Source organism: Nicotiana sylvestris, chromosome 2 (assembly GCF_000393655.2).
Source record: "Nicotiana sylvestris chromosome 2, ASM39365v2, whole genome shotgun sequence".
Lineage (NCBI taxonomy): Eukaryota > Viridiplantae > Streptophyta > Magnoliopsida > Solanales > Solanaceae > Nicotiana > Nicotiana sylvestris.
Window position 1 is genome coordinate 104932867 of NC_091058.1, and position 24034 is coordinate 104956900.

At 40.6% G+C, this 24034-nt stretch overlaps 4 protein-coding genes across 4 annotated transcripts; all 4 read right to left on the reverse strand.

The window, feature by feature from the left end:
- Positions 1 to 2332: 2332 nt before the first annotated feature.
- Positions 2333 to 3091, reverse strand: LOC138885356 (nucleolar protein 58-like). The gene has a single exon (XM_070166300.1). It carries the CDS (start codon positions 3089 to 3091, stop codon positions 2333 to 2335), a length of 759 nt encoding a protein of 252 aa, XP_070022401.1.
- Positions 3092 to 4349: 1258 nt separating this feature from the next.
- Positions 4350 to 4762, reverse strand: LOC138885357 (secreted RxLR effector protein 161-like). Its single transcript, XM_070166301.1, has 2 exons — positions 4588 to 4762; positions 4350 to 4543 (listed from the first exon to the last, which is right to left on the reverse strand). Exons 1-2 carry the CDS (start codon positions 4760 to 4762, stop codon positions 4350 to 4352), a joined length of 369 nt encoding a protein of 122 aa, XP_070022402.1.
- A 3170-nt stretch (positions 4763 to 7932) lies between these two features.
- On the reverse strand, positions 7933 to 8397 carry LOC104216674 (uncharacterized). Its single transcript, XM_009766786.2, has one exon. It carries the CDS (start codon positions 8395 to 8397, stop codon positions 7933 to 7935), a length of 465 nt encoding a protein of 154 aa, XP_009765088.2.
- Positions 8398 to 20821: 12424 nt separating this feature from the next.
- Positions 20822 to 21625, reverse strand: LOC138885358 (zinc finger BED domain-containing protein RICESLEEPER 4-like). Its single transcript, XM_070166302.1, has one exon. The coding sequence runs from the start codon at positions 21623 to 21625 to the stop codon at positions 20822 to 20824; it is 804 nt and encodes a 267-aa protein (XP_070022403.1).
- Between the last annotated feature and the right edge of the window lie 2409 nt (positions 21626 to 24034).

The following is a 24034-nucleotide window of genomic DNA, read 5'->3' on the forward strand; positions in this document are numbered from 1 at the left end:
CTACATCACTGTTTGAAAGAAAATACAACATGATAGAATATAAGGGTCCACCAAACTCTATGGAGAACCAGGTTCTCTATCAGGTTCAAAAGAACACACGCACACAACAGTAAGAAATGACAAGAGGAATTTTAAGTGGAAAATTTCCAGCTCAACGGGATTAAAAACTACGACCTACCCTTGTAGGATTTCATCTTCACTACTGAGCAACTTTTAGATTACAACCTATGCAACCTAGGAATTAACCTCTTAATCTCTCACTAACTTGTAATACTCTATTACAAGCCACTTTGTAATAACTCTATTACAAAGACTTTACAACTCGACTAGCTCTAGCTAAGACTCAAACACAAAGGTTTAAGGTTTACAGAGAGTTTCCTATAGAATACTTCTAACAAGCTAAGTAGGAATTACAATTGAAGAACTAACATAAAGTTACAACTCTACTAAGGACATACAAAGACTTGATATGGGAACTGGTCCGTAGCAGCATTGTGCTTTGTTCTTGATGCACTGGAGAATCGTTTTTCTTGATGATCAATCACTTGGAGTGCTTGAATGAATTCTCTAGTGTTCAAGTGACTTTATTTTACCTTCCTTGATGTTAATAATACATGTGTAACATCACTTACAATGATGTAAGCAAGGTAGGTAAAAAGCCTTCCACAGAAAGTTGTCTGCTGCACTGTTCTTGTACAGTAGCGTGTGCAGGCAACAACTTTACAACTGGAGGGTTGACTTCGTACAGTTGCCTCTGGAGCTTGTAGATATCTGTTCTCTCAACTGTTCCTTCGACTCTGGAGAGTTGAACCATATCCCAAGCTGGAACCTTGTGATCTTAAGGTCTTGAGAATGTATAACAGGTTCCTTATTTGGTTCTTGATAGTAAGTTTATTAGATCATCAAAACATAAGGCAAGGTACTAGTAACTTAGGTACTTGTAACCTATCAATTTCCCCCCTTTTGATGATGACAAGCTTATAATTGAAAATCGGACAGACACCAGATAGTGCATCAGGAACCTTAGTGAGTTCCCACTGAAACTAGATAGTGCATCAGGAACCTCAATGAGTTCCCCCTGAATATGTTTTCCCCCTTAATCAATGCACATCATTGTTTAATTATCAATTATATTTGATTATTAATTATGCAAAAATAATCAATTCAATCTTCCCCCTTTTGGCATCATAAAAAGTATAGACCAAGTAAACAACATAAAGAAGTCTAGCGTGGTTAACTGATGCCACTTGTGTGCACACAACATGATAGAAGACAGAGACAAAAGAGCAATAACATAATCAGTAAAAGGGAAAAACTTGCATTAACCAAATTTGGACTGTTACAGGCCGGATTAGAATCACTGTTATCATCCACAATTCCAAAATAAAACAAAAACAAGTACCAAAAACAAAGACATCACCAAACCACACTTAAAAGATAGACATTGGAAACTGCCACTGAGAGGACACTTGTTTAGAGGACGCTAGAGGAAGAGGGCTTGGAAGAGGAGGCAAAGGTTTGGAGGACAAGATCCATGCGAACATTCGTGGACATTTGCTCATTGAGCAGTCTTTCTTTCAGGTCCTCCACCTATTTCCTAAGCTCAACACTCTGCTTTGTTAGGCAGGCAACCTCTGAGCTGTGAGAACTGCTGGAACCAGGTACCTCTTGTAACTGAGCGAGCTGACTCTCAAGAATCGCGTTCCTAGCCTTCAACTTCCGGATCTCCTTTGTGGCACTATTTTGAGCATTTATCAGTTGAGAGATAGTAGAGGTGTTTCCAACTCCTCCGATCTTTTCAATACACTCACACTCCTCAAGAGTGGTCTTGGAGAAGGTTTGCTTTTCGTGCCCATTTTAGCTTGCCCCAGAGGCACTTTGAAGAATTCTAAGACCTTTGTGAGTGGAAACCCATATGGTAGTCCATGGTTTCTATCTTTAAAGTTTGCCACTTTTTGCATATGCTCAATCATTATCCCAGGTAGATTGATTGTGGTAAAATTATCCAAGGATTCAATAAAGAGCAGGCCAGCTTTGGACGTATTAGATCTCCTCTCAGCATGGGGAAGCAACACTTTGTTAACCATCTCAAAAAGCAACTGATATATTGGAATGTGTGCCTTTTTATGCACTTGTTCCCCTGCTGGATTGCCTTGTCCTTGACAATGACATTTCTAAAATTTGACGTGCAGGCACCCCGAACAGACGACATTCCTTCAATAGGAACACCCAAAATTGACCCCAATACGGCTGAGTCCATCACTATGTCCACCCCATTTACCAACACACAGATTTGATCGTCTTCAACTGTGAAGAGGCCAGCATAAAAACTCTACACCTCCACCTCATATAATTTTGGAACATCATTTGCAAACAAATAAGTCCATTGTTGGAAATCACAAATGTCCACTAACTGTCTCATCCCAACAAGCTCTACAGTGTCAGAGGCAAATGTGCGGCCCCAGAGTACTTTCTGATTTCTCAACTTCTTTTTCTCATAACTCATAGACTTACCAACTTTTGCTTTCTTGATGGTACCCGGTTCTTCATCATAATCCACTTTTCTTTTCACTGACTTGCGAATAGACTTTCCCTTCTCCATTGACTTTTTATGCATATGTTCACCAGAATTTTCAACTTCTTCATCATCAGACTCACCACCACTCTTTTCCACTGCCTTATCACCAGATCTCTCCACAAATTTTTCACTAGGGGCAGCATCAACACTCTTGGTTGGACTTTTAACACTTGTACAAATGTTTCCTTTGGATTGAGAGTGAGAGTGCTTCTGCTTCGAGGACTTGTAAGTCAAGGAACTGGGTTCCTCTTCAGCTTCCTTATCAACATCTACCACATGGACAACCTTTTTACTCACAGCTTTTATATCATTTACCAGCCTTCTTTTTCTTTTACTCCTTTGACTTTTTTTGAGAGCAGACTCTAAAGCCTCATTTTTCTGCAACTGTGTAGTGGGTCGCTTAGGAGTTGGCTCTGGAGCTACAACTGGCTTACTCCTAGTCCTAATAAAACTAGCAATCACAACATCATCTGGGTCTTCTTCACTATCAGACTTCATCTCAGGCACTACCATATTCAGAGGCTCAGCATATAAGTAGGGAGAAGGAGCATGATCAATACTGACCTAAGGAGATGACCCCTGATCTGGATCTTTCGGGGAGGGATCAGGTCCATCATCTGGGACCCCAGTAGCATTATCTTGTGCTGGTTGTTCAAATTGCACAAGTGCAAGTGCTCCCCTTTCTTCTTGGGCTGAGACTCTTCCTCCTAAGACTTAGACCCCCTAAACCTTCCTCTACAACAACCCCTTCTGAAGCGATGGAGAGCATATTTTCTATTGCCTCCTTTTCTTGTAGTTTTATGGAAATTTCAACAGAGGGAGGAGTGATACCTGTAGAATCGCAACCTGTTATGGTTGTCTCATCCTTTTCATGACTAATCACTAGATTTTCACTAGAGGGCTCTTCCATAGAGAGAGTTGATGTTTCTTGTTTTTCCCTTTGAACCAAAACACTCTGGTCACCTTGTTCACCCTGTTCGACCGGCGAGACTGGAGGAGGACATGCATTATCAGACTTGCTCGGAGACAACTTCTCGTAACCTTGATAAGGAACAGAATCTGAATGGGTAAAAAAGGAGTAGAGTGTGGAGGTGACTCTGCTTTAGGATTTGGATTAGTGGTTGTGTTGGGAGAAAAGTCTACCGCTGGAGTTCTAACTGGTGTGGACTCAATGAGAGTACTGTCGGATACACTAGAGGTTATTTGATTTTCAGACATGGTGAAGTTTTACTAGATGAGTTTGTGGATTGAGAAGAGAGAAGACAAAGAGAAGGTTTTGAATTTTGAAGAGAAGTGTTATGATGTTGATGGATGTATTTATGATGAGGGACTGGTTCTGAAATGACGACAATTTTGCTTGGGGAGTTGGATCGTTCAGTGGCAGGTGAGACACTTTGGATGAAAAGACACAACGTAAAGAGACTAACATACAGATGATGTGGCATTGTTTTTGTCCATTTTAAATCGTGTATGAGAGAACAATGAAGCTACTAACCTGTGTCAAGAGAACCAGGTTCCTTGACAAGTCTTGCAAGTGAGCTTAACCTCTTTTACCAGTATGTACTGCATCAACTGCTCTGTAATCATTATGCGTGTATAGATGTAACAATATTGAAATGAGTTAGACTTGGCCAGAAAACACTTTTAGCTAATTTTACCAGTATATGACTTTCATAGCCAATCATTGGGAATCAAGTTCTCAGTTGGGTTTCATCAATCCCAGTGCCAGACGATCTTTAGTGCTGCAGAATTTCATGCATATAATCCCTTTTCAATATTGTCCCTCAAGGTCTTCCAACTGCTGCTTGATCCACAACAATTGAGCACTATAGGAGGCTGCTGCTACATATCCTGCTTCAGTTGTTGGGATTGCCATTGAATTTTGCTTCCTTGTACCCCATGAGATAAGACAGGAACCCAGAGAATGTGCCATTCCAGACGTGTTTTTCCCGTCCACCAGATAACCTGCATAATCAACATCAACATACCCAATGAGATCAAATTATTACCTGAAGGATAGTTGAGAACCAGGTCCTGTGTTTCTTTAAGATATCTCAACATTCTTTCAGCAGCCTTCAGATGAGACACCCTTGGATTTGACTGAAACCTTGCACAAGAACCCACTTTGAACACAATGTCTGGTCTGCTTGCAGTGAGATACAAGAGTGATATGCTTCTATGCATGGTTTTGATTTACAGGAGAACCAAGTTCATTCATGTTTAGACGGGTAGCTATTTTCCCTGGGAGCGTCGATGACTTTTGATGCTTCTATGTCAAACCCTTTTTCAGCAACTACTTAATGTACTTCTGCTGACCTATCAATGTTTCAAAATATCCACCTGGTTCCTATAACAGTTCGATCTGCAGGTCGAGGTACCAGGTGCCATACATTGAACTGCATTAACGACTCTATTTTCAGCTTCTATTGTTGTGATTGTGGAACCAGGCTCTTTCCTAATGAATGGAGATGTAGTTCTATCATCTTTACTGGATTCCTTGACATGACTCATCATGTCTGCCTTCCCATTTGCCATGTTAATAGCTTCACCTGGAATCAATAAGAGTTCTCCATCTTCATCAACATTCTTGTCCCTTTTTTAGACGAGTAACCCAGGAAGATTCCTTCATCTTTCTAGCATCAAACTTTCCAGGCTGATCCTTGCCAGTGTTGAGAACATAGCATTTGCAACCAAATATACTCAAATGAGTCAGCAACTTTGGTGAAGATGTTTGTAATTCCTCTATCAATTAACATTGACCACGCCATATCTTCAAGAGTCCTGTTCTTCCTTCCCACATTTCTATTTTGTTGTGGTGTTCTTGGAGCTGAGAAGTTGAGTAATCCCACTTTCAATACAGAATTCATTGAATCTAATATTATCAAACTTTGTTCCATGATCTGTCTTTTGCAAGCCACATTTGTTCCCATCTTCACTTAAATCTTCTTGACAAAGCCCACAAATACTTGAAAAGTCTCATCATGGTTATAAGGAACATAGTCTAGGTAAACCTAGAGTAGTCATTTACTAGCAAGACATATCTTCTTCCTTCTCTGCTTGGCACCCTCATTGGTCCACAAAAATCCATATGGAGAAAATCAAGCGGCCTTGAGGTGTTGACTTCCCCTTTTTTGGGCTTGAATGAAGATCTGACATGCTTTTCTTTTGCACAAGCATCACACATTTATGTTCCTTGAAGCTCGACTTGGGCAGGCCACGAACTAGATCCTTATGGACTAGTTTATTCAGTAGTGAAAAGCTTGCATGCTCCCAACCTTCTTTGCCATAGTTCAACATCGACATCAATAACTCTCAAACTACTTAGATCACCACTTTGCAGAGATTATAATCAACAACTCAAATATTCTTGTATCTTTTGGCTTCAAGCATCACCTCACAAGTCACAAGACTTGTGACTGTGCATATCTTGGACAAGAATTCCACTTTATTTCCCTTGTCATGAGAAACACTCAAGAGACTATACTTTAGGCCATTGCCATAATGCACATTTTTTTAGTTGAATGAGTGAGTGGCTTCTCAATCCTTTCAACTTCTAAAGTGTACCCCTTTTAGCTATTTCCAAAGGGTACACTCTCTCCTTGCAGGGCTCAGTAAAAGAAAATTGATCCTATTTTCAGTCATGTGCTTTGAGCAGCCATTGTCCATATATCATTGTTGACTGCTCCCCTTCACTGTTCCCTGCACAAGGAAATCAAGGGTTAGATTTAGGAACCTAAACGAGTTTGGGTACTTTGTAATGAGGAAAAGGATGAATAAATGTTCTTTTAGTCCAAGCAGACACTATATGTTTCCTATTTGACGGACTAGTTCCTCTAGCAGTAGTTACTCTCTCAGCAAAGACTTTATTTTTCTAATGAGACTAAACCCTAACCATGCAATTTTCCTTGAGGTGCCCATTGTTACAACAATGGGTATACAACTAATTGTCGGTTACAGTAACATACTTTCTATGAGGGTTGTAGGGAGTCTTTTCCTTTTGAAACCCAATCCCCTACCTGTTTCCCCCATTGTTGGTGTACATGGCAGTGATAGCATCAGAGGACTAGGACAATTTTAATGGCTTTTCAAGATCACTCTTCACTCTTCCTAGTTCTTTCTGAAGCTGTTTGTTTTTGTCAAGCTCAGCACACAGACTGGTCTTCACTAAATTTAATTCATTTTCAAGCTTAATGTGTGTCTCACTCGCAACTTTCTTTCCCTTTTCAGAGTTTCCAGGCCTGCTCTCCATTTTAAGTTTCTCAATTGTCTCCTTCAAGTCTACCACCGCCACTGTTAGGTCATCTCTCTCTTGCTCAATATTAGCAACTCTCTCGGTTAAGACTTCTTTTTCTTTACTTACACACTCAATGGTTTCTTTCAAGTCGACCACAACAACCATTAGGTCATCTCTTTCATGTTCTATATGGCCATTTTCTCATCTGATGCATCCTTTTCATATTTCATGTTCTCTGTTGTTTCTTTCAAATCAACTACAACAACTACTAGGTCATCTCTGGTTTGTTCAGCTTCTCCTAATTCCATAGTTAATGCATCTTTATCATTTATAAGACTATGATAAGCATCAATTAATACATTTGCTAATGACATGAGCTTTTTAGGAGAGTATGATTTCAGATTTCTCTGAACATCCAGAAAATTTACCTCATCACAGTCGTCATCTTCGTCGTCATCAGATTGAGCCATCGACGCAAAGATTGAGTCATACTCAGTTGCTTCACTTTCCACTGCCATCATTGAACTATCACCATGATCATTTTCTTCTTCAAATTCGCTGGAAGAGTCTCCCCATGCAGCAAGAGCTTACTTTACAACATTGTCAGCATCATTCTTTCTCTTGAAGCGTTTATCAGGAACAAGGTTCCTTTTGGGTGCCTTGTCTGAGTTTGCTTGAATTGATCTTGCTTTAGGAGAGGTTAGTCCTTGATAAAGTGTCCTGACTTGCCACATTTATGAAAAAGGTCATAATTTTTTGGCTTGTTAGAACTGCCATTTTTTGGAATACCTCCATTCCTGCGAACCATTTTCTGAAATCTTCTTGCCAGGTATGCCATATCATCGTCTTCACCACATGAGTCATTGCTATCTGTTTTAAGGACCAGGTTCTTTTCTCTTTTGGGCTCTCTTCTTTCACTGTCCTTTTTCTTCTTCATTTCATAAGTCTTCAAGTTTCCAACAAGTTCATCCATGGTTAGTGTCTGCAAGTCCTTCGCCTCTGTAATGTCATTTACCTTGCTTTCCCAAGAACTGGGCAGTACACTAAGGATTTTTCTAACAAGCTTGTTTCTTGGAATAATTTCCCCAAGTGAGTGAAACTCATTGATGATAGAGGTGAATCAAGTATGCATATCTTGAATGGATTCATCACCTTTCATCCTGAATAGCTCATATTCAGTTGTGAGCATATCAATCTTGGATTGTTTCACCTGTGTTGTTCCCTCACGAGCTGTCTGAAGAGCCTTCCAGTCTTTTGCTGATTGGCATGCTGATATCCTATTATATTCATTAGGACCAATGCCACAAACAAGAATTGTCTTTGTACGAAAATTCTTTTCTATGGACTTTCGATCAACATCATCGAATTCCTTCCTTGTTTTGGGAATGGATACAAGAGGATCTCCAAGATTCTTGGTAGGAACAAAAGGTCCATCACAGATGACATCCCATAGCTCAAAATCTTCATCCATGATGAAGTGGTGCATCCTAGTTTTCCACCATCCATAATACTGTCCATTGAACCTAGGTGGTCTGTAAGTAGACTGGCCTTCTTCGAAGTTTGGAGGAGTAGCCATGAGGATCATTTCTAGGTGTTAACCTGATAGAAAGTGTTAGAATAGTTATGTAAATAGGAGTAAATAACCCTAATCCTATATGTATTAGGAGTAGGACATGTTATGTATATATATATATATATAGGGCTCATTGTATCGTGTTTAACACATGTCAATAATATCATATTTTTCTCCCATGCATTCTCACATGGTATCAGAGCAACAGTGAGAAAACATCCGGGAAAGTCGCCGTGCTTCAATTCCGGCAACCTTTTTAGGGTTGTTTTTCGTCAAACCAATTTACATCGGTGTTGTGCAAAAACCAACACCACTGTAAGGTCCCCCAACCCCTGGCGACCAAACCCCAACAAACACCTCCGCCGGCAGCCATCTCACTCACCTCCACGCGCCGATCAGAGAGATTTTTTTTTCTGGCGAGATCTACTCCACGCGCCGGCGCGTGGAGCACTTTCCGGGCAGTTTTTGACTTAGTTCCTTCAGAGCAGTTGGATCGCCCTCAAATTCCGAGCCTATCCATAATTTTATTTTTTAATTCCGACCACTTTGAGTTTGTTCCGGCGATTATACTGATTTTTTCCGGCAGATACAGTAATTTCCGGCTGAAATAGTGTCTCCTTCGTCTGTTTCTGCGAGTTTTCAATTGATTCTTTATGTTATTTGGTGATAATTTTATATACCTCACTTCAATCCAACGATGTCTTTTGGATTCGATGCTTTCGGGTCTAAAAACCCGGGTTCTGTCAATTCCAGTGTTATGATTACCACATAACCTTTAACGTGAAGTTCAAACTACTTAGCTTGGGCTTCGTCTGTCGAGTTGTGGTGTAAAGGTCAAGGTGTTCAAGATTATCTAATCACGAAGTCTAGTGAAGGTATTGAAAAGGCCAAAGCACTTTGGGAGAAGATCGATGCTCAATTATGCAGTATTCTGTGGCGATCTATTGATTCCAAGTTGATGCCCTTGTTTCGTCTATTCCAGACATGTTATTTGGTTTGGGAAAAGGCTTGCACTTTATACACTAATGACATATCTTGTTTCTATGATGTGATATCGCGGATGACAAACTTAAAGAAACATGAATTAGATATGTCTACTTACTTGGGACAAGTACAGGCAGTCATGGAGGAATTTGAGAAGTTGATGCCAGTTTCTGCTAGTATTGCAAAGCGGCAAGAGCAGCGACAAAAGATGTTTCTAGTTCTTACTCTTGCTGGGCTTCCTAATGATCTTGACTCAGTACGCGATCAGATTTTGGCTAGTCCGACTGTCCCTACAGTTGATGAATTATTCTCTCGATTACTTCGCCTTGCTGCAGCACCAAGTCACCAAGTGATCTCATCACAGACACTTGACTCATCTGTTCTCGCATCCCAGACAGTGGACAATCGGGCATCTCATAATATGGAGAATAGACGAGGAAGAGGTCGTTTTGGAAGATCTAGACCCAAGTGCTCTTATTGTCATAAACTTGGACACACTCGTGACGTGTGCTATTCTTTACATGGTCACCCACCCAAAAATGCTTATGTTGCTCAGACTGAGACTATAGGTAACCAGAGATTTTCTTTATCTGAAGGAGAGTATAATGAGTTCCTTCAGTATCAAGCAAGTAAGCAGACATCTCCACAAGTAGCCTCTGTTGCCCAGACTGGTACTTCTGTTGCTGGTAATTCTTTTGCTTGTGTTTCCCAGTCTAGTACTCTTGGATAATGGGTTGTGGACTTAGCCGCTTCTGATCATATCTCTGGTAATAAATCACTTTTGTCAAATATTGCGTATTCACAGTCTCTTCCTACTGTTACTTTAGCCAATGGGTCTCAAACCAAAGCAAAAGGAGTTGGACAAGCGAATCCCCTACCCTCTGTCACTCTAGATTCCGTTCTCTATGTCCTTGGCTGTCCTTTTAATCTTGCATCTGTTAGTCGTTTGACCCGTGCCCTCCATTGTGATATATATTTTATTGATGATTCCTTTATTATGCAGGACCGCAGTACGGGACAGACGAATGGAATAGGACTTGAATCAGAAGGCCTTTACTACCTTAACTCACTCAATTCCTCCAAGGCATGTCTAGTTACAAATCCTCCGGACTTAATTCACAGATGTTTAGGACATCCAAGCTTATCCAAGCTTCAGAAGATGGTGCCTAGTTTGTCTAGTTTATCTACATTAGAGTATGAGTCATGTCAACTCGGGAAACATACCCGAGCCTCCTTTCCTCGTAGTATTGAGAGTCATGCAGAGTCTATTTTTTCTTTAGTTCATTCTGATATATGGGGTCTTAGTAGAGTCAGTTCAACATTGGGATTTCATTATTTTGTTAGTTTCATTGATGATCATTCAAGATGTACTTGGATTTTCTTAATGAAAGATCGTTCTGAGTTGTTTTCTATATTCCAAAATTTTTGTGCTGAAATTAAAAATCAATTTGGTGTTTCTATTCGCACTTTTCGCAGTGATAATGCCTTAGAATATTTATCCTCTCAATTTCAGCAGTTTATGACTTCTCAAGGAATTATTCATCAGACCTCTTGTCCTTATACCCCTTAGTAAAATGGGGTTGCAGAGAGAAAGAATAGAATAGGTACCTCATTGAGCTCGCACACTTCTCATTGAATCTCATGTTTCGTTGTGTTTTTAGGGCGATGCAATTCTCACAGCTTGTTATTTGGTTAATCGGATGCCTTCATCTCCCATCTAGAATCAGATTCCATATGCAGTATTGTTTCCCCAGTCACCCTTATACTCTGTTCCTCTTCGTGTTTTTGGGAGCACTTGTTTCGTTCATAACTTAGTCCCTGAGAAAGATAAGTTAGCTCCTCGTGCTCTCAAGTGTGTCTTCCTTGGTTATTCTCGTGTTCAGAAGGGATATCGTTGTTACTCAACTGATCTTCGTAGGTAATTTATGTCATCTGACGTCACATTTTTTGAGTCTAAACCTTTTTTTACCTCTTCTGACCATTCTGACCACCTTGATATATCTGAGGTCTTACCTATACCGACCTTTAAGGAGTTTACTATAGCTCCTCCTTCACCTTCCGCCACAGAAGTCTTACCCATTCCAACCGTTGGGGAGTCTAGTGTGGCTCCTCCTAGACTCCTCGCCACAGGAACACCACTCTTGACATATCATCGTCGTCCGTACCCAGCATCAGGCCTAACTGATTCACGTCCTGAACCTGACCATGCTCCTACTGTGGACTTGTCTCTTCCTAGTACACTGATTGTACTTCGGAAAGGTATATGGACCACCCTTAATCCTAATCCCCATTATGTCGGTTTAAGTTATTATCGTTTGTCATCACCCTATTATGCTTTTATATCTTCTTTGTCCTCTGTTTCTATCCCTAAGTTTACAGGTGAAGCATTGTCTCATCCAAGATGGCGACATGCTATGACTGACGAGATGTCTGCTTTACATACAAGTGGTACTTGGGAGCTCGTTCCTCTTCCTTCAGGCAAGTCTACTATTGTTTGTCACTGGGTATATGCAGTTAAGGTTGGTCCGGATGGCAAGATTGATCGCCTTAAGGCCCGTCTTGTTGCCAAGGGATATACTCAGATATTTGGGCTCGATTACAGTGATACCTTCTCTCCCGTGGCTAAGGTAGCATCAGTCCGCATTTTTCTATCCATGGCTGCTGTTCGCCATTGGCCTCTCTATCAGCTGGACATTAAGAATGCCTTTACACGGTGACCTTGAGGATGAAGTTTATATGAAGCAACCACCTAGGTTTGTTGCTCAGGGGGAGTCTCGTGGCCTTGTATGTCGCTTGCGCCGATCACTTTATGGTCTAAAGCAGTCTCCTCGAGCCTGGTTTGGTAAGTTCAGCACATTTATCCAGGAGTTTGGCATGACTCGGAGTGAAGCTGATCACTCTATGTTTTATCGGCACTCTGCTTCGAGTCTCCGTATTTATCTGGTGGTTTATGTTGATGATATTGTTATTACCGGCAATGATGAGGATGATATTACTAAATTGAAGCAACATCTCTCTCAACACTTTCAGACTAAGGACCTGGGCAAACTAAAATATTTTCTGGGTATTGAGGTTGTCATCATACTGCCGCTCCCTGATACGATCAAATAAGGAAGACCGAGAAACCACACAAGCTAGAACCCGACTGGGATCCGAATGATCCAATCTCACAAACTGGCTGGCTAAGGCCTGAATATCCATCGCCATAGGCCTCTCCGATGCGGGTAAATAAGCCAAACTCCCCAAACTCTCCGCCCGACGACTCAAAGCATCGGCCACCACATTGGCCTTGCCCGGGTGATACAAAATAGTGATATCACAGTCCTTCATCAACTCTAACCACCTCCTCTAGTGCAAATTTAGATCCTTTTGCTTGAACAGGTGCTGCAAGCTCCGATGGTCAGTATGAATTTCACAGGGAACCCCGTATAAATAATGGCGCCAAATCTTCAGGGCGTGAACAATGGCAGCTAACTCAAGGTCGTGAACAGGGTAATTATTCTCATGTATCTTCAATTGTCTGGACGCGTAGGCAATCACCCTACCGTCTTGCATCAACACCGCTCCGAGGCCAACCCTCGAGGCATCACAATAGACCGTATAAGACCCCGAACTTGTAGGTAGTATCAAAATTGGGGCTATGATCAAAGCTGTCTTGAGCTTCTGAAAGCTCGCCTCACACTCCTCCGTCCACTGAAATGGAGCACCCTTTTGGGTCAACCTGGTCATGGGGGCTGCAATCGATGAAAACCCCTCCACAAAACGACGGTAGTAACCCGCCAAACCAAGGAAACTGCGGATCTCTGTAGCTGAGGATAGTCTGGGCCAACTCTACACGACCTCTATTTTCTTCGGATCCACCTGAATGCCCTCACTCGATACCACGTGGCCTAAGAATGCCACTGAATCCAACCAAAATTCACATTTCGAGAACTTAACATATAACTTCTTCTCTCTCAGAGTCTGAAGCACAATCCTCAGGTGCTGCTCATGATCTTCCCGACTCCGGGAATACACTAGAATATCATCAATAAAGACAATGATGAACGAGTCAAGATACGGCCGAAATACACTGTGCATCAGATGCATAAAGGCTGCTAGGGCATTGGTCATCCCAAATGACATAACAATGAACTCGTAATGACCGTACCGAGTCTTGAAAGCAGTCTTCGGGATATCTGGCTCCCGAATCTTTAACTGATGGTAACCTGAGCGCAAATCAATCTTAGAAAACACCCGTGCGCCTTGAAGCCGGTCAAACAGATCATCAATACGAGGTAAAGGATAGCGGTTCTTAACTGTCACTTTGTTCAACTAGCGATAATCAATACACATACGCATAGAACCATCCTTTTTCTTCACAAATAAGACAGGAGCACCCCAAGGCGATACACTGGGCCGAATAAAACCCTTATCAAGCAATTCCTGTAACTGATCCTTTAATTCCTTCAACTCAGGAGGAGCCATACGATACAGAGGAATAGAAATGGGCTGAGTGCCCGGCAATAGATCAATGCCAAAATCAATATCTCTATCAGGCGGCATGCCTAGAAGATCAGCTGGAAACACATCGGGAAAATCCCGTACTACTGGGACTGAATCAACTGAAGGGGTATCAATACTGACATCTCTCACATAAGCTAAATACGAGTCATACCCCTTCTCAACCATACGCTGAGCTTTAAGAAAAGAAATAACTCTACTGGGAGTGAGATCTAAAGTAACTCTCCAATCAACACGCGGCACGCCTGGCATAGCCAGCGTCACGGTTTCGGCGTGACAATCAAGAATAGCATAATGGGGCGACAACCAGTCCATGCCCAAAATAACATCGAAATCTACCATGCTGAGCAATAACAAATTGGCTCTGGTCTCAAAATCACTATGAGCAATCAAACACGACCGATAAACGTGGTCTACAACAAGAGAATCTCCCACAGGAGTAGAAACATGAACAAGGGAACTCAAGGAATCCCGAGGTACACCCAAGTGCGGAGCAAAATAAGAAGGCACATAAGAATAAGTGAAGCCTGGATCGAATAGAACCGATGCATTTCTGTGACAAACCAGTACAATACCTGTGATGACAGAATCGGAGGCAACAACCTCGGTACAGGCAGGAAGGGCATAATATCTGGCCTGGCCTTCCCCTCTAGCTGGCTGAGCAGGTGGGGTAGCAACTGGTGCTGTGATCATAGCCTGAGAACTCTGTGGAGCGCGCTATGGCTGAGAAGCCTGTGGAGGTGCACTCCTCCCAAGTCCAGGGTAATCCCTTACCGCATGGCGTGTGTCACCATACTCAAAACAAGCTCTGGGAGGACGTGGTAGTGGAAACTGTGCGGTACGGGTACTTCAAGATCCTTGAACACCTGAAACACTATGTGAAATCTGAGATGCAAACTGAGCTGACTGACCCACAAAACCTCTACCATGCCATACTCTTCCTTCAAAATAAGGACAAGTGGTTCTCTCCAGTCTACGAGGTTTCCTCACTTCCCTATACTCTTTCTCCTGACCTCGTCTGTCCTCTCTCTCCTGGACCCACCTGTCCTCTACTCGGCGAGAGGTCCTCACTACCCACTGAATTGGGACCACAAGCTGTGTCGCCATGACACCTGGTACTTGAACAATAGGATCTCGCTACTCTGGAGTGGGGGTGGTGGAAGTCTTGGTCCCTCCCCCGATCTGTGAAGTAGTTGGTACAACCTGAATCAACCCTGCCTGAACCAATGTACCAAACATGCTTAGTTACTGTGTTAAGATCTCCTGAAGTGCTGGAGTAGTAGTAGTAGTAGGCGTATCCGGTGTCTGGGCTCTAGCTGTAACTACTGATGGCTTCTCGGTAGCAGCTGGCGTGGGTGCTTTGGCTGCACCGCGTGCGCATCCTCGGCCTCTACCCCGGCCCCAACTTCTGGCGACTCTCGCAGGGGCGCGGCTGCCTGATTATCTCTGGTAGCGCGTGTCCTCACCACCGGTGAGAGAATAGAAGATAGAAGTTTAGAATTGTGACATAAAAAATCTCGCACGACATAGAATTCAAATGAAGTGGAATTTTCCTAACGGTACATAGCCTCTCGTAGATAAGTACAGACGTCTCTTGTAGCCTCTCGTATCTGCCCAGACGCGTTCTTCTCCGCGGACACGAAGCTACTATAGCGAACGCGATGCACAAAAGTCCTGCCGGCCAATTTCCTCTTTCGCGAACGCGAGGTCCACTCGCGAACCCGTAGCTTACATTGGCAGACCCTACGCGAACGCGAAGACCATGTCGCGAACGAGAAGGCCAACGGGTTCTTACCTTCGCGAATGCGAAGCACATTTCAGTTGTTTCTCCCAGATGCTCTATGCGAACGCGAGACCCCCTCGCGAACGCGATGAATGTTTTCTCTGCAACACAACAATAGAAAATTTGCAATCTTTCCAAGTCCAAAATTGGTCCGTTGAGCATCCGAAACTCACCCGAGGCCCCCGGGACCTCAACCAAACATGCCAACCAATCCTAAAACATCACTAAAACTTGTTCCAACCTTCGGAACGGTCAAAACAACATCAAAACACCTATTTTCATCGGATTCAAGCCTAAAATTCCAAAAACTCTAAAAAAATACGCTTTCGATCAAAACGTCTATCAAACCTCGTCCGAATGACCTGAAATTTTGCACACACGTCACATTCAATACTACGGAGCTACTCCAACTTCCGGAATTCCATTCCGACTCTCGGATCAAAATCTCACTATCGAATCGTAAACTTCAAAAATTCAACTTTCGGTATTCCAAGCCTAAATTAGCTACGGACCTCCAAAACACAATCTAATCACGCCCCTAAGCCCGAAATCACCCAACGGAGCTAACGGAACCATCAGATTTCCATTCTGAGGCCGTCTTCACACTGTTCTGACTACGGCCAACTTTCTAATGCTTAAGCTCTCATTTAGGGACTAAGTGTCCCAAAACACTCCGAAACTCAAAATCGAACATCCCGGCAAATCAAAATAGCAGAAATAAATTCGGGGAAAGCAGTTAATAGGGGATCGGGGCGTAAATTCTTAAGATGACCGGCCGGGTCGTCACATTAATATGATCTTTAATCAAATTTTACTTATTAATACAAGCAATTAAACTAGCAAGTTGAGTTCAAATAGTGTAAGTAATTGCATAATAATTTCCTATGTCTACCTGGACATAACATGAACTTTAGCTACGCACGGACTCTCATCACTTCGTGCATACGTAGCACCCACAATTAGTAGCAAATAACAATTTAAACACCTATGAGATTCATTCCCTCTTACAAGGTTAGACAAGAGACTTACCTCATTTCCAAGTCCACTTCACGGTCCACAAATTACACTAAAAGCCTCAAATCATGGCCGAGCAATCCGAAACTAGCCAAAGGTTGTACAAACTAATTAATATTTGCTCAAAAGTTCATAATTTAACTATTAAGTAATTTCCCAACCCAATTTGGAAGGTTTTTAAAATTCACCCCCGAGCCCACGTGCTCGGATTTCAAATTTTTTTGTAAATAATTGTTACAGATAACCTCACGAACATAAATATGTAATTTTTACTCAATTTCATAACCATTTTCGTGATCTAATCCCATTTTTGTCAAAATCTAGGTTTTTCAACAAACTCCTAAAATTTTCACGTTTTACATGTTAAAATCTACCCATAATCTATGTATTTAATTTACATTGTATAGAAATTACTTACCTTCAATAGCTAGGTGAAAACCCCTCTCCAAAAAGCTCCAAAATCGGCGAAGAGAAATGAAAATGAGAGAAAATGGCCTAAGTCCTGAAAACCTTTATCGTGAACGCAACAGGGTCCTCGCAATCGCGAACGCAAAGGGCAACGACCCACTGACCCCTGGCCCTTTAACCCTTTTACGCAAATGCGACATGGTCATCGCGAACGTGAAGGTCACAGGTGCTGAAGCTTTGCGAACATGGCCTGTTGATCGTGAACGCATAGGGTAAATTGTCCAGCCCCCCCCCCCCAATTCCTTCTACGCGAACGCGAGACAACCTCCGTGTTCGCGAATAAGGAAACCAGAACCAGCATATCAACAGTTTTGGACTTAGCTCCGGGCGGTTCGAAACACACCCGAGCCATCCGGGATCCTGTCCAACTGAACCAACAAGTCCATAAACATAATACGGACATGCTCGAACCTTTAGAACTCGTAAAACAACGGAACTTAGAATCGCACCCCAAAATCAAATTGAATCAACTTATGAACTTCAAACTTCTCAACTAGCTCCGAACGCGCCGAATCATACTTAAGACTATTCGGAATGACACCAAATTTTGTGTACAAGTCATAAATCGCCATACGAAACTATTCCCAGTATTGGAATCCTAAACGGACCTCGACAATACCAAAGTCTACTCCAAATTAAATTTAATGAACTAGAAAACCTTAAATGAACCAACTTTCAACATTAAGCGTCGAAACACACCAGGATCACTCGAAACATGATCCGAACATACGCCCAAGTTCAAAATTATCATACAAACCTATTGAAACCATCAAATTCCGGTTCCGAGGTCGTTTACTCAAAATATTGAATCAAGTCAAACTTGATCATCTTTGGCCACTATTAAGGAACTAAGTGTTCCGATTTCAATCCGAGCCCTTCCAAACCCAAATCAATCATCCCCGCAAGTCATAAAATAGTAAAAGCACATACGGAAAGTTTTAATAAGGAAAACAGGTATTTAAAAAGTAAAACAACCGATCGGATCGTTACACATAGTTTGGTTAGCAAACCAAGAGAGGCTACTGACCAATGAAAGACTCAAGCTACACGTGCTAGTAACTGAAGATGCATATTGTTTAGGTGGGGGGGGGGGGGACCGGGGGAGCTGACTGAAACTCAAAATCATTTACTTTCTGAGTGTTCATGCGTTACTGAAGTAAGGAGAGAGTTGCCACCATGGCTAGGAATTCAGCTACAGAGGCATGAGGCAACACAAACAATAAGACGGATCAAACGAAGGCATTGGAGACAAATGAAAAAGGAGTTGATCATGGCAGTCTGGGGAGCTATGATATACTACACATGGCAGACTAGGAATTGGAAGCAGTTTAGGAACATTAATGTAAATAGAAGTTTTGTTAAAGAACATATATAGAAGGAAACTAAGCATGAACTAGATACGATACAAGGTACAAAAAGAGCTCGAGAATGTCAAGTGTTAATACAGAGATTATGAAACTAGTTGTCCAGTTGAGGCCTAGATGACTCAAGCACCATTCCGAAAAGATGGCTTGAGCTTTAGGTGCTCTTTAGGTGTATCAATTTAATTGTTATGGTAATGTTTTACATTTATTACCACAAAAAAGGACTTAAATATACTTTTCTTAAAATTATGAGATAAACAAATTTATGTGATAGTACATTTGTGTAGTTTAAAATCTTTTAGCTATTAGTTGCAAGTGATACGTTTATCTACATTTACCCTGACTTAAAATTGATTGATTATCCTTCAAAAATAAGAAACAATGCAAAAATTGTGGTGTTTTTGAATTGGTATACGTGTTACACGCTACTAATATTTTTTAACAATTTTTTGTATAATATGCAAGATTTAAATGTAATAACTTGATCATTGTTTTATCCAAAATTCGTGAAACACCAATTAGTATATAATATTTGGTCTAGAAGCAGTAGTCAACATGCATTAAAAAATGAAAGTCCCAAAAGCTTTTTTTTTTTTTTTACTAATTTTTAAGAATGAAATTTAAAAGTAATGCTATTGAAAGAGCAGTATTGCTCCTTTTGAATTTTCACGAAATTATAATATTATTATTAGTAATGGGTTAAGACTAAATGCAGTTATAATTTGTTTGAGGCGGAACTAATAGGTATGGAATTAGTAAAAATGCTTTAAGATCAAACATTCAAACTTTAAGGTGTGATGGGCAAAAGAAAATGTTAAGTTGTAAAAGTACTATACCCGTATGTTGGATAGACTATCTAATTTTCGCTTTAAATTCGAAGCATCAAAACCATTAATTATTTTAGTGAAGTATCCATTTTTAGAATCTATTTAGAGAGTACTATAAATAAAAATTTTATACAAGCAAAAGTAAATAGAAGATAAAAATCATAGCTAAAAGCCTAAAATTTTCTTGCCATATGGTAATTATGTTACATAATATAGTAGGATGTAGTGTATAGAACTCTTTTCTACTTGTATTTTTTTGTTTTTAGTTATTTGGTCTAAATGTTGTTAAACATTTAATGCATTGGATTTTTTTAATTATAACGTAATACTAATCCAAGACATTAAAATACTGAAAAGTATAATAGTCACTCAAACTAATTCTTGTTCTTTTCAATAATTATAGAAATATTTTTGAAAGTATCAACTTCTATGATCGGTGAGATATATCTCACTTATTTCATACATTTGATTACAAAACTATTTTAGTCATATTAATTAATGCTTTATTATAAAGTATATAACTTCACTTATTTATCACTTATATGTACATATCTCTACTGTGTATATATTTTATTCTATAATTATTTCCAAATTGATGAGTAATAAGACGTTCCTTTCATTTGGAATAAATTTTCTTTTCATTTAGAAACTGGCAGAGTTCGAGTTTTTATAGGAATAGGATTTAATTAATTTACAATATTTCTACGTGATTTGCTAAAAGCCTGAAAAAAAGGAGAGAGTTAGGCTAGAAGCTGGTTGGACCTAAGGGTGGCAAACGGTCAGGGCCCGGTCCTAAACGGTCCGGTTCTAAGTGAGCCCGGACTTCGTGGGTTGGGCTTAAATGGACCCGGGCTTCATGGGCTTTTGTGTAATCGGACCGGGACCGGGACAGTGAAGTAATAGTCCCAGGCTATGTGGGTCGGGCCCGGTCCTAAACGGGCCTAAGTGGGCCTTGACTATTTTTTTTTAATTTTTTTTATCTAAGGCAATTTCTTGTAAATTATATATATATATATGGGCTTATTTATTTGTGGAGCTATTTATTTGTTTAAATTTTTTATCTAAGACATTTTCTTGTAAATTATATTATATAATTGTGACTTAAAATTTTTTAATTCAAATTTAAAACACAAAATATTGTAAAAAGATACTCAAAGGAATGCGTTATAATTTTTATTATTATAACATTAAGAAAACATGGTCCAATCTTTCTTAGCTTCCACCCCCAATGGAATGAGCACAACCAAGGTGATAATACCACCATTGAGAAGAAAAAGAAACTAATCAAGATGTGCCAAAATACAAGTTACATATTAATTTTACATGGTATCTTTTACAAATTTCATAAATCCATCAAGGTTCGGAGGAATTTCCGTTGGTAGTGGCGGGAAAGAAGCTTGTTCATCACCGCTTCCGGGCGAAGCTGCATCCTCCGCAAGTTCAGCTAGCATTTCTTCGTAAGCTTCGTCTACCTCTGATTGTGATTCAGCAAGTCAAAAATTTCTTCGTTCCGAACGGATCCAATCTCTGAAAAGTACTGATTTTTCCAAGCTCTCCCTCATAGACGATCTATAATCACTAAGTTGTAGTCTTGCTTGACTGAAAGCACTCTCCGATGCCACTGTTGAAGCTTGAATGGTTAAAATATCTCGGGCCTTCCTTGAAAGGATCGGAAAGTATTTTTCTTTGTCCTTCCACCATTCCAAAAGATTAAATGAGCCGTCGGAATTCACTTCCTCAAGTCCCTGTGACAAATAAACTTCAAGCTCATTTAGTTGTGAACAATCAGTAGTGGTACAACCTTGAGAACCCCTGAACTCGGTCCAAGCAGTAAGTGCTCTTACGCCTGTAGTTCTTTTAGATGATTGACAACTAGAAGAAGAAGGAGTTGGAATATCTGGTCTAGCATTATCTAGTGCAGTTTGATAAGCACTATAAATAGTTAGAGCATTTATATTAATTGAGACATGTGCGTCCGAAAGGGTAGACAACTCCTCAGGTGCAAGTGCTAAACCATTATAAATAGGTCGATACCAATATTGAGGACCACCTAATTTCATAGTAGGATTTAACAAGGCAGCAATACCATAAATAGGGAAAATAGGAAAAAAATATTTTTTAAATTTCTTTCTCATAGAATCAATAGCTACTTCATAAATTTCCTCACCCTCTGAAAAATAAGCAAACAAATTTGCAAGATCTGCAAGATAAACTAAACAGTTCGAAATAGTCGGATAATATTGCCTAGAAAATTCATTTGTAGCAACATGAAATCTTTCTAAAAAATCTACAACCATTTTAACATTAGCCCAATCCGCATTTGTAAGGTGCTCATCATTATCACTTACATGGGCATCGTTGAGTTTATGGGGTTTCTATATTCGTATGTAACAACTAAACTTTCATACATGTAATTCCATTTAGTTGGACAAGGTTTAGGAACCTTTCTTTCTCTTAGGTCAAATTCATCGCATCTTTTAAAATATTCTCTAAGTCTACTTCTACGGTTTGAATAAAAAAGCAAATTAAGAGCCATTTTAACCTTTTCAATTTCAACATTTAAAATTCTCATACTATCACCCACAATTAAATGGTAAATATGACAAATACATCTGTCACGACCCCTGTTCGCCCTCCATGAACCATCGTGACGGCACCTAGTCTCTACGACTAGGTAAGCCTAATTTGCGGAAAAAAAACTAAACTTGCGGAAGTAAACAATTTAAAACAGGAATAAAGCAGTGAGAGTGTATAAATGTGCCGCTCAGCATACACCATGTTTAACTCTCATTACAAACATATATCCAAGACCCGGAAACCCATGAATCACAAGCTAAAAAAGAAATACTACATAGCTCTAACTCCGGAATTTCTAATAAAGAACAGAAAAGTACAGAAGGGCTAAATACAAAAAGGCAGTAATAGAAAGGGACTCCTTGGTCTGCGGACGCGACATATGTACCTCAGAGTCTCTACGCAGTCGCCTCTCTCAACGATAGTAGGCCTGATCAGCGGTACCTGGATTTGCACATGAAAAACATGCGCAGAAGAGGTGTGAGTACACCACAACGGTACTCAGAAAGTGCCAAGCCTAACCTCGGTTGGGTAGTGACGAGGAGGGTCAGGGCCCTACTGAGATAAATAAATAATAATTGACAGGATGAAGAAACAGTATAATGAGAGTCTACAGCGAGAATCTAAACAGGATAATAAGGATACAGTAATAGAAAAACAGAAATAAGGCAAACACAAGAAAATACCGCTCACCACAAGGATGATAACCGGGGATCTCTTAGTATCCCGAGGATCTCTTGGTATCCTCACCATATACACTAGGGATCTCTTGGTATCCTGAGGATCTCTTGGTATCCTCAATAGGTAAGTCGAGGATCTCTTGGTATCCTCAATATATATACATGTACCAGGGATCTCTTGGTATCCTCAATAAGTAAGTCGGGGATCTCTTGGTATACCGAGGATCTCTTGGTATCCTCAATATATATACGTGTGCCAGGGATCTCTTGGTATCCCGCACCTCAGTCCAGATCATAACACGTGCAGGGGATTTCCCGGGATGCCCTCCCATAGTCCCAAATTTAAACACACAACAACAACTCAAGAATATTAGAATAAATGCTAAACTCATGACAAGCAACAATAAATTCTAGCCTAACATGCTTCACGAAATACAATCAAGGCAGTTTAAGCTAATAGGCAAATAAGTCAACTAAACATGCCTCTCTAAACTATCACAGGCTAAGTTGCAATTAGAGTAAAACAGGTAAGAAGAAGAACTCAATTTAAATACTTCAAGTAAAACCAGATTTTCAACAATTAGCTCAGGTACGCGCTCGTCGCCTCACGTACAAGGCATTCAATTACCAAATATCATATCCTAAGGGGAAAGGTCCCCCCCACAAGGTTAGACAAACCACTTACATCAAACCGGCTCAAAATCAACTTGAAACCACACTTTTGCCACGAGTATCCGACTCCAAATGGCCCAAATCTATTCAATTCAATTGCATATTGTAAATAATATCTCAAGCAACTGATTCTAAGATTTAATTCAAAGCTAAGATGCAAAATTAGATAAAATGACTAAAATGCCCCTCAGGCCAACATCTCGGAATCGGGTGTAATTTATATTTTCAGAAAACTTGTACTCTTACGAGTCTATACATAATAAGAACACTGAAATCGGAGTCCAAATGACCCCTCAAATCCTCAATTAAAGGCCTCTTAAACTCAAGCCCTAATTACCCATTTTCCCCAAATTTCTCACCATTAATTAGGTGTTTAATCATATGAAAACGAGTTATAAAGTCAACAAAGTTACCTCCAAGTGATTTCCCATTGATTTCCTCAAAACCCCCTCTTAGAAGCTTCAAACCCGGACAAAAATGGTGGAAGAATAGCTAATTTTCGCAAAGGCAACTATTTATATGTTCTGCCTAGCGATTTCCGCATTTGCGGCTCTGGGACCGCTTTTGCGGTCTACATGTCGCATCTACGACTTTCATTTAACAGCCCAGGAGCCACATCTGTGATACTACTTTCGCAGATGCGAAGCCGCATTTGCGGTGGAACTTCCGCATCTGTGGACACTGAACGGACACCCAAATTCCGCTTCTCCGGTCTCCTAAGCCGCATCTGCGGTCCCCAAACCGCAGATGCAAAAATACCAGAAGCAACAAAAATCTGCA